We start from the raw sequence: 17180 nt of genomic DNA, 5'->3' as shown, positions 1-17180 counted from the left end.
AAAGGAAAGCTAAAGAATCAAATAAGAGACCGTGTTGAATGCCGCCGATACGTCTATGAGAATTAAAACAGCAGGACCTTATTGATCAACAATGAGCCACAGATCATCCAAATTAGACAACAAGGCGGATTTGTTACTATAAAAAGGATGAAAGAGAGCTTAATAAAGTCGAGGAGGCCGTTTCCGAGAAAAAAATAAGGCGGTGAATAATTTTTTTCTTTAGATTTTAATGGCAATGGGAGGAGTGGGATAGGACAGAAATTGCTATGAATAGTGGGGTTTGTACATGATTTTTTTCAGTAGGAGCATCACTAGGGCTTGCTTCCAGGCAAGGGGAATCAAAGAACTAGAGAGGGAAAGATTGCAAAAGTAACAATGGCAAATATCAGAAAAAAATGAAAAATGTGCACTGGACAGAGGTCAGTGGGAGAGCCAAATTGAATGCAAGAGAGATGATGGAAAGTCCTCTCGAGAGAAAGTGGTGAAAAAGCTGAGAGAGTATGTCAAGACTCAGTAGGTCAAGCCAAAAATGAGAGATTTTGAATTAGAAAAATTGGAACAGGTTAGAAAAGCGAGATTGTGAAGGGGGTTCAAGAATGGGAACTGCAATGGGCATCAACAAGTGACTTGACAATTTAAAAAATTTGCTTTGAGTTATTTGGGGTGCAGGGATAATAAGCCTGTCATAAAAAAACTAAACGGGGTAATATAATGTGTTCATGATAAAAAACAATTAATAGGCAGAACCACTAAAGGAGGCATAACCCTTATGCTAGGATCTGTCAACCCTTTTACATTTAAGTCTCAGGTCACCGAGTTAGTCTAAACAAAACACAACTTACAACCTCCCCTGGTTAATAAAAGAAGGTTAATAAAACAAAAAGGAGATAATAGCCCTAAATTGTTGAAATAATGTAGCGCACATAGGCAAAACATATGGGTAAAATAAAAGCCCACTATAAAACAAGTGAGAGGTAACGGTCGAAGTAGCCTTCAAACAACAAAAACAAATTACAGTTACACAGGAAAAAGGATATAATTTGAACAGCAGAAGAGAGCGGCAATCCCGTAAATAATCTCAAACGCTACTGGTACTATCCAGTACTATTAGGAAGAGGAGTGGCCCATGACGTCACCACTGATCCCATGCGTGGAGTTCCCCCAAGAGAGTAGCCAATGAAAATGAAGACCGACTGAGGATAAAGTAGACAGCCACATGGTGAGTGCAAGGTCAAGGCAGAAGCCTCGCTAGACCAAAAAGGTGTTTACAGCGACCCAAGGTTATTAAAAGAAAAGGATTATTGCCCCAAAAAATTAAAAAACCTAGAGTGCATGACCAGGATGACTTGTGGATGATGATGCCTCTGCGTTTTTGTGTGCGCTTTCTGCACCCTGGATGCTGTTGCTTATGGGATGGAGCAGTGAACCATGTTTCTGTGATGAAGAATGCCTTCAGATTGTGGAATGGGATGATGACTGTGACGTATGAAGCTTGGAATACTGCACAATAGTGTTAATGAGTCTGACTTGGAGTGTGCTCAGTAGTTTGTGGTGGTTGGTGAGGTGTTTGAGGGTGGATCTATTATGTTGTACAGAAGTGGAGTTGGAGTAAGTGTCTGCATGGCATACGCCTAGGCTTGATAATGGTATGATCAGCTTCTGATATTGAATGAGGCTCATGATGCAGTGTTACATTGTAGATAATAATTAAAAGTTAGCTGAGATTGTAGAGTAACACACGTTTTGACAATAGGTGGCTAGAGCAGACACAGAGAGGTGATACCATTGTTGTTCATGCCCTTTGCTGAGAACACCCTTTTGATGATCTTCCCTGGGCCTAGATGGAGGTGGAAGAGAGTGCTGAAAGTTGTCTCCCACTGGATTGTTGGGACAAACTCTGCCATACATGGTATGTGGTCCTTTTTATTTGATTGACTGGGCAGTAGCTGGTGGCAGATCCTGATTTGACGGAGGCAGGTGTGTTGCATTATCCGGGATGCCTTTGCTGATGTGCGCTAAATTCTTGGGTGAGACTTTGTGATCCTTTTGAATTGTATGGCTGATCTTAATTGGGCAGAAATATTTTATGTGTTGAATTCCGGGCCAAGACTTTATTGAGCAAAACTAAGGCAAACTGTATTAGCGTGCTACACTGCCTAAATTACCTGGCTCCAGCAACAGAGCTTAGGATAGCAATGCTGTTAATAGTGTTCTAATATGGGGGGAGATTGTTACCTACAATAGCAAGACGGGCATTCCACAGTCTAGTTCGGTGGTGGAAGTGTGATGATCTCCTGGAGTAGCCATTAGAGGCTCTGCTTTTCCCAGTTTTATTCATAAATAGTTGAGGGCGCAGAATGAAGAAGAAAAGGCGTCCAGAGAAAATGTGCCTGGTGCCTCACTCCTCCGGCATCAATCCCCACTTGTGCAGCGTTCATTAAAGTATTAGTTCAAAATAATAATCCTCTGTAATTCAAAATAATTGATGCTCCAAATAGACAATGAACTCAAATTATATATTATACTAGTTTCCTTTATTCCATATTTGGTTAAAGCTAAACAATCTTGTATTCGAACACGGGCAACAAATGTTTCAAGGTAACACCTCTTTTTCAAGGCTGGAATAAACAATATACACATCATACATTTATGATCATTTAAACAAAAAGTCATACTCCATTACAAATTATCAACCAAACTTGTCTTTGTTCACATAGCATCCATGATCTATCACTCTTTGTAATTTATTTACATCAATCGCACAAATAAATTAATTATAAAAACAAAACTACTTATTTAGACATAGTGGCTGACATCAGGGTCAAAAGCCCAACCCTTGTCAGAGAACTTTTGTAATTTTTTTTTATTTTTATTTTTTTTAATTTTTCAAAACCTTTATTGTTATCTTCAATAAGTACACCGCTATTTAGCCAACAACCCGGAGGCAGGCAGCTTAATTGCATGGCATGTCCCATCCAGATAGTATAAGGCGTACATTTGCTCAGGATATCAATACATTATAGAACTCATCAACAAACTACAACAGACGTAAGTGAGTGTCGCACATCAGCAAGTCATAGTCTAATTGCATATCCCCGGGCACTTCTGCCATCAGCCGCTGTCCACTAGAGTTGGTCGCAAGCCTCAACCCACCCACTCTACCTCCCCAGGCTCATCCCATCCGCATCTCTCATTCACTTTCATTGCCGACCGATCTAGCCAGCCAGTCCACCAACGGCTGCCAAATGTCTGTCGGTCTGGACCGCAGTGGCATTAGTTCCCAATAGGCTGACAGCTGATCATTACAATACATTGCAGACTTTACCCAACCAGATGACGTAGGTGCAGCCTTCTGCTTCCAATGAAGTGCGACTTGTCGCTTGGCAAGTAGTAACAGGAGAGCCACCAGTTTCCGGGATGCACTCGGTATGGGCAGCACAAACCCCAGCAGCGCGATGAGCGGGTCAGGATCCAAGTGTGCGCCCACCATCTGCCCTATGCTACGAAAGGTCGCCTCCCAGAATGTGTGTATTGGGCCGCATTCCCAGGCCAGGTGATAGAATGTAGCGTCACTCGCACCGCATCTCCAACAAGATGCCTCCGCCTGCAGGCCCATTTTAACCAATTGCCGAGGTGTGCGGTATGTTCTATGCAAGTAATTAAAGTGTATGAGCCTCAATCTATAGTTGGGCGACAGTTGTTCTAGTTGTGCGCAGCAAAATGTCCATTGTTTCTCCGTGATGCTTATACCCGCCTCCCCCTCCCAGGCCACTCGCGAGTCAATGTGTGGGACAGGCGACGCATTCTGCGTAGTCTTGTATATGCGCGTTATCAATTTGTGCGAGGAGGCGTTCGATAGTACGTCCTCCAAAGCCGCCAGCGTCGGTGGGACCGCAGGAAAGACCGGATACCGTTTCTTGCACGCAGCCCGTAGTTGGTAATATAGCAGCAGTTCTGAGGCCGTTGGGTTAGCGGACTCAGTCATATCGTGCAGCTCAATAAACACATCATCAGGGTACAAATCACCCGCTACCCTCAGACCCCGTTCGCACGCTCTGCGGGCCACCACTGCATCCGTTAGCGGCCCCAGCAGTGGATTACCCTCCAATGGCATGCTCGGGGCATACAGTTCGCTGACCCCTGCTCGTTTAGCAATACCCATCCAGGCCCAGCGCACCACTTCTACAGTATCAATGTCTTCCTGGGATCGTTTGTACTTCTTGTACGCCGCAGCCTTAAGGGGGCAGGGTGCCGCCACATCAGTCTCTATCGCCACGTGCGGCTGATAAGGGGTCGGGTGCTGCCAGTAGTGCAGGTACTGGGCCTGCGCACTATACGCATATAGCTCGAAATCCGGCGCAGCCAGCCCTCCCTGATGAAACGGAAGAGTAAGAAGGTTCCAAGCCACTCTAGGCTGCTTGCCCGCCCAGACTAATTCAATTATAGCAGACCTGAGCCGGCGAAAAAATGCCATCGTCAGAGGAAGCGGTATGTTTATAAATAAATACAGGAATTTGGGGACCACAACCATTTTGGCAATAGCTATGCGGCCTGTCAGTGACAGTGGCAAGGTCTTCCATTTTTTCACTTTTCCCTCAAGCCAGTCCATTGCCACTCCGAAATTTGATAGCCAAATGTCTTGTATAGAGCGGCTGACCTTGATTCCCAGGTATTTGAACTCATCCTCCACCCAGTCTATCGGAAATTCAGTGTGGCATTTGGTCGTGCCGTCCGTCAACGGCAGCATGGTTGATTTTGACCAGTTTATATTGATACCGGTAAGGCCACTGTATCTTAGCACTTCTCTCATCAATGGGTCAAAGTTGTCTGCCGGATTCATCATGTATATTGTCACGTCGTCAGCATAAAGGGAGATGAGTAGGCCTCGTGACGTGAAGCCAATGCTCCGCTGGGTATGGTGTTGGCGCATGCGCGCCGCAAGGGGTTCCGTAGCGATAGCGAACAGCAACGGGGACAGCGGGCACCCTTGTCTGGTGCCTCTCGTTATCGGGAAGGGAGCCGACGTCTGTCCATTAACCCTGACTCTAGCGGACGGGTTATTGTATAATATTCCAATGCGTCTGGCGAATAGTGGACTAAATCCCATACGGGTGAAAAGGGTAAGCAGAAATTTCCACTCAAGAGAATCGAACGCTTTAGTCGCGTCCAATAGCGCGGCGGCAGCCTGCACCTTTGGATCAAGATAGTGTAAAAGTCCGAACAGCACCCTCAGATTATGGGAAGTGGAACGCTGTAGTACGAACCCACACTGATCAGAGAGTGCGATTTGCGGCAACATGTATTTAAGACGATCTGCGAGCAGTTTCGCATAGATTTTAGCATCAATATTTATGAGCGAAAGCGGACGATACGAGTCCGGGTTTGCGGGATCTTTATCGGGCTTGAGTATCGTAATAATCAACGCCTCTCGCATTGTCTGTGGGAGTGTGCCTGATTCCACCGCCTCCTCGAAAGCCCTATGTAGTCTGGGTATTAATATGTCCGCATACTCCTTATAGAAGTCTGCTGACAGCCCGTCTGGCCCTGGTGCTTTACCTGGAGGCAGGCCTGCAATTATTGCTCGTATGTCTTCTTGGGAAAAAGGCAAGTCCATGTATTGCCTGGCCCCATTGTTGAACCACGCCAGAGCGATTGTATCTAGGTAGTCTGTGAGCGTTTTATCATCCGGCGTGACCTTGGATGTGTACAGTGTTCTGTAGTAGTCAGTCATAACCCGGAGTATGGCTGGGGGGTTCCCTAACAATATCTCCCTCCTCATCTGTAAGTTCCAAAATATATTCCGTACCTCTCGGTGAGCGAAGCATGTTAGCCAAGGTGCGCCCAGCCCTGTCACCCTCTCCATATCGCCGAGCCTGGCTGTCCCTGGACAGAAATTTCACCTCCCTGTCTGCCTCCTCTTGGTATTGTGTGAGTTTCGTCCTGAAATCAGCCCGGTCTCTATCTGTTGGTGCGTTCGTGAGCAGAGCCTCAAGCGCTGCCAGTTCGGTTTCTAGCCGTTGTAGTGTGCCCCTAATGGATCTGAGTACCCCTGTTTTCAGTGACATGCAATACCCCCTTGTCACTGCCTTACATGCTTCCCAGAGGGTGCCCGGGGAGCCCACCGAGCCTTCATTCAGCTCAAAGTACTCCTCAAGTTTTTCCCTCAGCTCCTGCCTGAAGACCTGGTCCCGGAGAGCCCGAGAGGGGAATCTCCAGCTGAAAGGCTGGGCGTACTGCGGGGGGGTAGTTAGTGTCAAACAGACTGGGGCGTGATCCGAAATTGATCTGGGCAGGTGTGCTACCTCCTGTGTTAAGGCGTGAATATCCCTTGTCAGTAGCTAGTAGTCTAACCTGGACCAGGCCGCCCTATGCAGCGTCAAACAGGTACCCTCCCGGGCCTCGGGGTGCAGTAATCTCCATGAGTCTACCAATTGAGCGTCTGACATTATGTCCCCAAGCGCTGTCGCTGCCCTAGGGTGATGTTCCTTGGCCGCCCCTTGCCTGTCCATGGTGTCTGACAATACCACATTATAGTCACCACCCCACACAATCGCGGCCTGGCCACGAGACTGAATCTTATGCCAGAGATCACAAAAGAAATCAGGGTTGTCATCATTAGGACCATAGACATTCACCAGTATCATTCGCACGCCACATAACGTCCCCACCAGAAGTATGAACCTTCCATTAGGATCTCGTACCACTTCTGATGACTTCCAGTTAAGGCCTCTCCTAACCAATATCGCCACCCCTCATGAGTAGTTCGAGTAGGGAGCATGCACAGTCTCACCCCATCTGCTGCGACGGAGCACAGCGGCAGCGGTAGTAGTCAGGTGAGTCTCCTGCAGGAAGCATATATCTATAGCTTTTCTAAGTAGGAAGGCTTGAACCAGTCTGGCCTTACGGCTATCATTCATTCCACGTACATTCCAAGTTAAACATTTAATTTGGGCCATTGTCATATTACTGTCATGCACATTGTTCTCAGTACATTGGTGTTACACATTAACCTAGATTCCCGCAACCAAGCGGTCAAAGTGGCAATTATCCAGTCCGCATTTCTACCCAACCCTGGACAGCTTTCAGCACGACATCCTTGCTGGTCAGACATTACGTGTAATCTAGTGCTCCAGACATTGTTGATATTTGCTCCATACGTCATATCACTTACATTTAAACATAACACAACTTTCCACCCCAATCCCACCCTTGCCTCACCCTTGCCCCACCCGCTCCAACCCCCCAAACAGGTCGTGCATCACCCCCCCCCCTGCTCTCCCTTCCCAACTTCAAGAACCCAGTAGGATTCTCCAGCAAACGTAGATCAATGGGAATCATCCCTTGGGGAACACGGGTTGGTCACCTACTAACCCTGTACTTGTGCCAGGGCGACCGAGCGCCGGCCTGGTAGTGATCGCTCAAGGACTCTCCACCTTCCCCCATATATTTATGGTCAACAACTTATCTGTACAGGTCTGTTTCAGCAGTTACACAGTCCGATGTCCTCGTCAACCGACATCCGTGGCAGTAGAGGCACAGTGCACGTAGTTCTGATTATAGCCCCTAGTCACTAGACATCACTCAGCCTCTCACGTTCTGCTGGCTCTTCCAAGTGCGCCTGATTCTTCTGATCTCGTGCCAGTTGTTTGGCGTACTGCAACGCCGCCCTCGCGTCCACAAAGAAGGATGGTTTGCCCGGGCCCTGCACTCTCAGCTTAGCCGGGTAAATAAGCGAGTATTTGGTGCCAAGTTGCTGGAAAATCTTTTTAGCCGGTACGAATTCCCTTCTGGCCGCCTGGACCTGCATGGTGAAATCCGGGTATATTGAGATGTGGTTACCCTGATGCTGTAGGTCTTTCGTGTCTCTTGCTATGCGCAATATAGTGTCCCTGTCCCTATAGTTCAGGATGCGGGCAATGATAGGTCTGGGCGGTGCGCCCGGCTGAGGCTGGGGGCCCAGGGTTCTATGCACCCTTTCGACCAGAAACCTCTGTGAAAGCCCAGTCCCGAACAGTTCGGTCATCATTGCCTCGACGTACAGCTCCATTTTCGTGATGTTTGTCGATTCCGCCATGCCCGTTATGCGGACGTTGTTGCGTCTCGAACGGGCTGCTGAATCAACGATAGAATCTTGTCCATGCCGCGTAGTTTCTTATCCATAGCAGTCTGACTCTCCTCTGTTTCAGTCACTCGTGTTTCGAGCACCCCCACTCTGCCTTCTTGTTTGTCCATACGCCGCGTGATGCTGTCCATGCGGGCTGCCAGATCATCCATTTTGTGATCTATGCCTTGCAAGCTCGTCTTCGGTTCTTGGAACATGGATTTTATGTCAGCATTTTGCGAGCCGCTCTGGTCACTCTTAGTAGCGCCATCTTCCGCCTGGTCCTGGCCAGTGGCCTTCTGCTTAGTCTTGTCGAAGGTCAGACGCGGCTGTCTCGTGTCCGGCTTCCCCATATTCGGCCCCAAACACCGCAGTAAGGTAGGAGTGGCTGCGTCACAGCGGTTACGTGTAGTGTCACGCTCCAGTGAGCACCTTCACACTATTCTCGTCGGCCCCCCGACAGCGCCAAGTTTCGCGCCAATGCGCCCGCCGGATTTCCAATGTTTTGTGCCTTCCGAGTCCACTGTTACTTCGGGGCTTTCCTGCGTCCAGATACTCTGATGTATCCTCACAAGATCAGCACAGACTGCACAAGTTTCGTAGATTCCTCAATTCTACACCGCGTAGCCAGGGCGAGGCGCCAGGGCTTATCACTGGGGCAGCTGCAGGATAAAATGGCCCCTCTCGTCCACTCTATAATCAACTCTTCACACTCACTGGCGCCACAGTCAGGCGCCCCGGGGTTCCGCTTCACGGTTTCCCTGTATATCCATGTAATTTACACTCCTTTTACAATGTGGCCCCAGGGCAGCAGCAACGGAGCTCCAGCAGTGTCGCAGCCAGGGAGATTAGTGAGGGGGAGCAGCTCGCAGATATGCGTCTCTAGTCACTCAGACATGGCCGCCCATTTCAGGAGCAGTGAAGGCTCGGCGCGAGGGCACCCACACAGTTTGCTCTCCTTCAAATATATCGGGAGCCGTCAGCGCGCAAGTCTCGTCTTGCTGGTTCCTTACCGGGTCTTATTCCAGGCGACTCGCCATATCACCGCATATACCGTAGATGCGGGTCGCGGTAGTCAGCGCTTGCGTCGTGTGGTAGCGCCAGGATTCCTCCGCTGGGTATTGCTCACCAGTTGTTGCAGCGAGTACAAATCAGCCCGCCGGAGGTTCCCGCAGTCCGACGTCCGCTCGCAGCTCACGCGCACATTCACCTTGCAGCGGGCTCCGGTCCTGCGCGGCGTCCGACTGCACTCGTCCGGGCTAAGGGTTAACGTGAGCACCCGGCTCCCGCTGTTTCACCAGGCCTCCGCTCCGCTCTCGTGCAGACCGCGATCACAGCGTCCCAGTCTGCGTTCTGCAATCAGTTTCACCACCGGTCAGCTGTCCGACCTTCGAGCAGATATCTGAGGGAGGTAGGTCCGATTCCACACACTAGAAGTGTCTATAATTGCAGGATTAATTGGCTCGGTCAGCGGAGCTGCGAGATCAGGCAGCCATTCCGCTTCGCAGCCAAGCCACGCCGCAGAGAACTTTTGTAATTAATTAGTTCCTACTTTTTTCTAATTTAGAGACAGTATACTTAGACATTTCATGTTATCCATATTCTAATCAGACCATTAACACTCTTTTGCTGATAACTTGTTATTCAATTAAGACCTAAAAACATATTTTAGATAGTCAGCAACAAACTAAAGTCTCCAGTATTATAATATTTTAACTAATGGATGATGAGACTCTCTAGAATATTCAATTGATAGTTGAACAATACCAACAATTATACCAAAGAAGACCCATGATTCAAACTGGTCGTTGAAACTCTATATGGTGCTTCTCATTAATACATAACAAATTCCCAAATAATAAAATAATTATAAAAACAAAACTACTTATTTACACATAGTTGCTGACATCAGGGACATAAGCCTAACCCTTTTCGGAACCTTTGTAATTAATTAGTTCTTACTTCTTTCTAATTTAGAGACAGTATACTTAGACATTTCATATTGTTATCCATATTCTAATCAGACCATTAATACTCTTTTGCTGATAACTGGTTATTCAATAAAGAACAAAAAATCTTATTTTAGAAAGTCAGCAACAAACTAAAGTCCAGTATTATTGTATTATAACTAATGGATGATGAGACTATAGAATATTCAATTGATAGTTGAACAATACAAACAATTCAACCAAAGAAGACCCAGGATTTAAACTGGTCGTTGAGACTAGGTGGTATTGTCATTAATACATAACCAATTCCCAACTGACACAGAGATCCTAAGATCCTTCTGCAATGTATCTCCACCCAATTAATCCCCATTAGAAAATCTTTGTCATTCCCACAAATTTGTGCGCAGTGTTTGAAAGCAGTCACCCATTCAGAATGTTCTTATTTAATGGATATCGAATTAACGGTAAGGCCCAACACATTACATAACCTCTGATTAATTCTTAAGGTGACAGTGAAGAAGCGATCTACTATCTTCTACATGGAGTCAGTGGAGGGCCAGCCATACTTTTCTGACAATCAGCATGTCTCAACCAACCAACTGATTGCTGGCTCTATTTCTAACTTGTAGTTAGTGAAGTTTTTTTCTTCATTAATTGTATACTGTTTTTCATAGTTGAGGCACGGCACTGACTAGTTGACAATGTAAGGTGTAAATTGGGGAGAGAGAAAGATTTAAAAAAAATATATTATTCTCATCTTGAAGAAAGAGAAGATTTTTAACATTATATAATAGTGGTAGATTGCAAGGATTGTTATTAATCGTAGCTACCCTAATTGAGGCTGGTTTACCCTTTGAATATTTTTATGTATTAATCTGTAACCAACTGTCATGCATCTGTTGTGAAGTCCCAGGCATTCAGTCAATTGAAATGTGATGTACCCTAGTGATTTTGAACACCATTTGTCTGTCATCTGCTAATATTTGATACTCTAAATAAGTTGTGATGTGCAGGTTCAGTAATCATGGTGACACTGATGTCCAAAAGAAAGTAACCATTCAGGAACTGTGATGATACTAACAATAACAATTTGTTTTTAAATAATGTTTCCATTGACATATCGAAGCGGCGTAAGTAACTTTTTGCTTGGTTTACTGGTACACAATTTACTGATCTCAGAAGCATGGAGGGCTATAAGTTTCTTGATATTATGTTGTTTGCAATTATTACTGAGCTCTTTGCTCAGCCCTGTTTGCCAAATCGGAATCTCACTTCTGTTTACATGGCAAGCAGTGTAACTTCTCAACATTGTGTGTGTATGTGTAACTTTTTGATCTTGGTTTTTAGGTAAAAAAGCTGAAGAGATGTTTTTGTCACTCAAACAAGAAGGGAATGCATTTGTGAAAAAGGCACAGTATAAGCAAGCAATAGGAAAGTATAGCGCATGTGTGGAGTTAAATTCTGAAGAGTGTTCCATATACACTAACAGGTAAGCCCTGAATTTGGCAAACTTTCAATGGTATTTTTTTCCATCTTGGTATTTGTATTTATTCCTTACATTCAGAAATTACTTTTTGACACGTTGTGACATGATTTCATTTTGTTAAAAATGAAATGTGCTGTTACTGTGCATTTTTTTGTAATCCCAAAAGATTCTTATAGGAACACTTTGATGCAAACCTCTTAACATCCCTTGTAGTTTTAGTGCACAACCCACTACAACAGGAAATCATTTTTTCCTATATTGCTGGCAGGCCTAATCTTCTGAGCATTTAATTAAGCACACACCGCTCACCTCATTAGTATCCCAGCTCTAAAGCTTAACACAAAGAAGGTGGGTAGCAGACAGACTTTAAAGAAAGGCCAATTAGCTTAAATAACCAGGTTTTAAATACATTTTAAAATAGCTGTTACAGGAGTGACTATGTGAAGTTAGCTTATTCCAATGGTAAAGTGCAAGGTAAAATAAAGACAATCTCTGTTTCAAGTAGTTCATATGTGGTGGGGGTGGCCAGTGCCAGGCACATAATATTAGTTTCCTGACTGGCTGCAAAAATATGATTCTTGTACGCAGGTATACTGGACCTTCACCATACAGGGCTCTGTGAGCATGGCATAGGAGTTTACAAATACAACGGTTTCTGACAGGCAACCATTGAAGGGATCTTAGAACTGGACCAGCTGAGATACTGGATGGAAGATTGCAAACCAACCTGGCAACCATGTTCTGGATCACTTGCAGGTGCAACATGAGGGAATCATTTGCTGCAACCAGGAGACCATTTCCATAGTCAAGGCGACTGGTTATAAGGGTCTGTATAATGTTCTTCCTACAGTTCAGAAGGAGCCAAGAGAAGGCCTTTGTGAGTCCACGAAAGATTCCAAAACGAGTACCGCAAATTGCGGTAACTTGACTTGGCATGTTAAGTTTGTCATCCAGCAGAATACTGAGATTCTTTACAACTTTTTTGAGTAAGGGAGATTGCCCAATGCCCTGGGCCACCAATCCTCTAACCAGATATGGATGGCTTTCAATTTTCCCCCAGTGTAGTTGCAGACAGTTCTGCTTCACCCAAGATGCCTTAGAATGCAGGCAGTCACAGAACCTGGCTCTTGTTGTTTTCTGGTTTTGTTAGTTCAAAACCTCCAATTGGGTGTCGTCAGCATATGACATAATATCCAGACCGAAAGACGTGACAACCTTTGTCAGTGGGGCCACTCAAATATTAAAGAGGGTGGGACTCAGAGATTTCTGTGACATCCCAAAGCTGTTGCCAACAACCATTAATTTAAAAAGGAGGGTGAATAGCACCTAGAAATTCCCTCTGTCATGTCAGTGCGTGTTAGTGAACCCCAGTATCAAAACACCATTTAATCCTTTCTCACGACTGAAAACGTCCACCTCCCTCCCTTCACCTCACAACCCAAGCACACCATCTGTGACATACCCAAGGCTCATCCCTCCGTCAAATCTTCAACATCTACATGACTCCACTCGCAGACATCATCCAATCACACAACATTAACTCCTATGCGACGATACGCAGCTCATCCTCTCGCTCTCAGCAGACCCCACCCGACAAAGCCCAACTACCACAACCTTATGTGAACGTCTTAGCCTGGATGAAGGACAACTATCTGAAGCTCAACACGGACAAAACTAAAGTTCTAATCTTTGGCAGACACACCACCCTCTGGAATGACTCCTGGCGTCTGGCAAAAATGTGCTTCTTGGGACAAACAGCGAGTTGCTTCTCAACCATATAACAGACAGTAGGATTTTGAAACTGATAAGTAAATGCTCAGTCCAGTTAAGTGATGTAGGTAAATCCACCTATATCCGGATGGTGTTACTAAACATTACGTCTAACGTGTCCTCCAACATGTGTTGGACCCCAAACACTTTGTGCCAATTCAGCTGTCATCCAAATCCGCTGTCAATTAAATCCCTTTTTTAAAACATATTTGTATTGACATTTGAATTTTTGCAGTGTAGTTGTACAAAGACATTTTCCAGTTAGTATTATTACATTTCTTATCAATCGCTTAGGCAGTTCCAACCAATTCAATCTGGAGGCAAATTACAATATCTCAAATCACTTCCTTGGGTGTACCTACTCCCACCTCCTCTGTGCCTACCAGCCAGTAATCTAAATATTTCTACTGTCCCTTTGAGCTCTGTCTATCACGCTCTTCCTTGCCCTGTCTCGGTAGGTGGCTCCAGCCTCGGACCAAGGCTTGGTGATGTACTCATCTATTTCACTTTTGTTTTATAAAACTTAAACACACCAATCTTTGTGCATAGGGGGCTATGAGGCAGCCAATTCTGAGTATCTACGTATTGTCCTCAACCAGTGAGCAGCGTCCTCTGTGCAGTGTGTGTCTCCCGGGAGGGCCGCCTACCTGTCCCACATCTAAGAATGTGTGTGGTCTATAAAATCACTTAACTGTCTACTGTGTGTTTGCCATGGTAGTTTAAGTCCCCAAACAATAAAAAATGATCAGCCCCAATAAATTAGTAAGAAGGCAATTCTAACATGAATAAACTGAAATCTTTCTTAGATCCAGGTAGGCGATAAATCAAAGTCCCTTTCCAGGTGTTCGTCATGGGGGTCTCCTATTTGAACATCTCCAACTGTTTGGAAAAATGGGACCCAATAATGGAGACATTTAGAGCATTAATAAAAATGATAGCTACCCCCTCCTGCCCTTTTTTCCCTCGCTTATTTAATCACCTTACAGTGAGCAAGAATGGCAGTGGATAAATCAGGGAGGACAGCAGAATGAAGTCAAGTTTTGGTGTTAATACGAATGCAGATGTTATGAGACATCAGAAGAATCCAAATTTCCATAAACAGTTAGGGCAGGGATCTGGTATTAAAATATAGACTTCTATGGATCCTCTCTAGTCTTCTAAGGTTTAAACATCCTTCCCTGCACTGGGCCCGTGATATATGGTCCCCTGTGCCACATCTGGCTTCTTCCCCCAAAATGGAGGGTAAATCCACGAAGTAGGAAAATTTACCGGAGCGTCAGGAGCAGGGCACCCCAAGTAGACTGGCGAGTGTATGAATCATTGTCCAGACCAACGTGTGCAAGGAAGAGACATGCTCCTGAGAGAATTAAGTTGCTTACTTGAATAAGGCAACCCTACCTCATATCCTGGAGAAAATGGAGGAATGGTCCTGCCGACTGACAGCAACAGGTTTGCCGTTGGTGCGCCCACCCACTGCGTGTTTGCCCCACCATTTTGTTTTTAAAGTGTGCCCCTGCGGCCACTCTTGGCTACCAGAAAGTAAACTGTCACAAAACAGCAGCTGTATGTAGGCAGGAGAGAGAAAATATCCACCCACTAAATAGCTTTTTCTGCAAAATAGTACAAACCAGAGCAGACTGGAGAGCTAGCCAGAGAATCCAACAGGAAATATAAATTCACCCCAGTTAAAAATACAACAAACTTCTTGTTAGCAATGGGGTTTACACCTAAGCCAGGCAGAACCCACCACTCTAGTCAGGGTAAGGGAGTTGCACACCCAAGATAACCCCTGCTCACCCCCTTGGTATCCAGGCAGAGCAATCAGGCTTATCCCAGAGGCAATCTTTAAAGCATTTGCACAACACACACAGCAGTGACACACTAGGCACGTCACAAAAAGAGACTCCACACAGTGGCATATAAAAGTATCACTTTGTATTATAGGTAAAACACATTAGACCACAAAGCACTTGGTATTATGTAAATCACATTTAGACCACAGTACATAAATCACTGCGACTAGGCACTTGTCATAAAAAAGAAAAATGCATATGAAACACATAGTTAATCAATCACCTTGCCAACCAGGCAATAGTCACAGTAATGCGTGGATCATAAACCCCTTTGCCATAAGGCAATTGTCATACACACAATTAGTGCACTGAGGTAAATACTTCTGAGTTGCAAAAGTCATAAACGGTGTCGCTCATACCTTCCCAATATACATTGTCGCATCAGGACCCCAACACATGAAGCAGTCAGATAATGCCCCCAACATATGAACCACCTATTATCCCTTAGGGCCTAACAGGACATTACTCCTGGTACCAGGGTTTGAAACAAATGCAGTCATCATGGGCAGAACATCTTCATAAAATAAACTTCCCTCACGGGCACCCTTACTGTACCTGTACCCGTGATCCTGACCCAGCAGGACACCACCGTAGGGCATATAACTAACTCCTGCAGTTCATCAATCTGCCGATTGTACTTTTACTAGGCAGCCGCAGCGTTCCTGCACGGCTTTCACAGCGTACACGACAGCTTATCAGCAGGACCGGGACTTCCGTCGAGGGTTTCCCTCCAGGCCTGCAGCCGATTTCCAATCTCTTGATGCCCCCCTGCGGTGTGCCACCTATGGAAGTACGGAGGGCACACACACACTCTTCCCTGACGTGGGAAACACGGAAGTGCGGCTGCCCGTGAACACGCGGGGCCGCTGCAGCCAATCACCGTTTTGCAACAGTGGCGGCCTCCATCAAGTATTCCCAGGTCAGTGTTGTTGCTCCAATGCTCCTGGTAAGTGACCTTCTTGAGGACCACTGAGGTGGCGGTGCTGCCCCTTCCTTTGGGAGCGCCCGAGGCAGCAGATGGGAGCCTGCAAAGCTCCAGTGTCCTCCAGCGGTTGGGCCACGCCTCCTCCTGGAGCCAGTTGCCCCAGCAATAGGAACTCCTGGCCGGGATTCTTCTGTTGCCTGGGCATGGTGACCAGTAGCAGCCCTTGGTCGAACCCCGGCTGCTGATAAACACTTTGTTGGGACGAAAGAGCGCTTCCTGGTCCTCAGCTCTCCCTTCCCGGTCCTCAGCTCTCCCTTCCCTTTACTGGAATCAACGAGGCAAGGGCATCACTGCATACACTAGCCCAGGTATTTTGAAAGAGCGCTCATGACGCACTGGAAGGATAACAGGAAGTGCGCCTCATGCGCATTACTTTAACCCCTTCGATGCTGATGACGGCACCCAGCCGTCATGCATCACAGGGCTCGTGTGCTGATGATGGCTGGGGGCCGTCATAAACCCGCCCACTCGCGGTTCTGCCGCACAGGCGCAGAATCGCGGCCGCGCCCAAGAGGTTAAAAATCATGAAAGGGAAGGACAGTCTTTTCTGCACGAGCAGCAACTGCAGGCCAACACACCCTTTACAATATATTAAAGAAAAGAGGGTAGTGCTCCTCACACAGCTCTTCAGCTTACTCCTCAACAAGCAGGTTACTTTAAGATCCAGCAAGGATATTTCCGGAAGTCTTTTGTATCCCTGAGACTTCTAAAAATGAGGCCAGTACGCACAAGCCCTTGGAGAGTGCTTCACAAGCAGGATACCACAGCAGGGCAAAAGGAGTCAGTCATTTTCCTCCACCACAGACAGAAGCAGCAGTTGCAGGCCAACCCCACATAGCACACAGCAAAGGGGCATTACTTTCTCCTTACAGCTCTACAGCTTTTCTCCTTGGCAGGGTCTCTTGTTCCTTGAAGTAATCTAAAGTCCTGGGGTTTTAGCTGTAACACTTATACCCCAAAATGTCTTTGTTCTGTTTGTGGCAAACCTGTCCTGTCCTTCCTTGTGCAGCTTGACCACAGGGGGCGGAGACAATAT

The 17180-nt window shown here is 46.2% G+C and overlaps 1 protein-coding gene across 1 annotated transcript in view; it reads left to right on the top strand.

Annotated features, from left to right (window-relative positions):
- Positions 1-17180, top strand: part of SPAG1 (sperm associated antigen 1) — a 906455-nt gene that overhangs the window by 671301 nt on the left and 217974 nt on the right. The window contains exon 15 of the mRNA XM_078686952.1: positions 11398-11539. Within this exon, the coding sequence (XP_078543078.1) occupies positions 11398-11539 (142 nt within the window). The remainder of the gene's footprint in view (positions 1-11397; positions 11540-17180) is intronic.

Source organism: Lissotriton helveticus, chromosome 4_1, assembly GCF_964261635.1.
Source record: "Lissotriton helveticus chromosome 4_1, aLisHel1.1, whole genome shotgun sequence".
NCBI lineage: Eukaryota > Metazoa > Chordata > Amphibia > Caudata > Salamandridae > Lissotriton > Lissotriton helveticus.
This window is presented reverse-complemented; position numbering and strand designations above follow the sequence as displayed.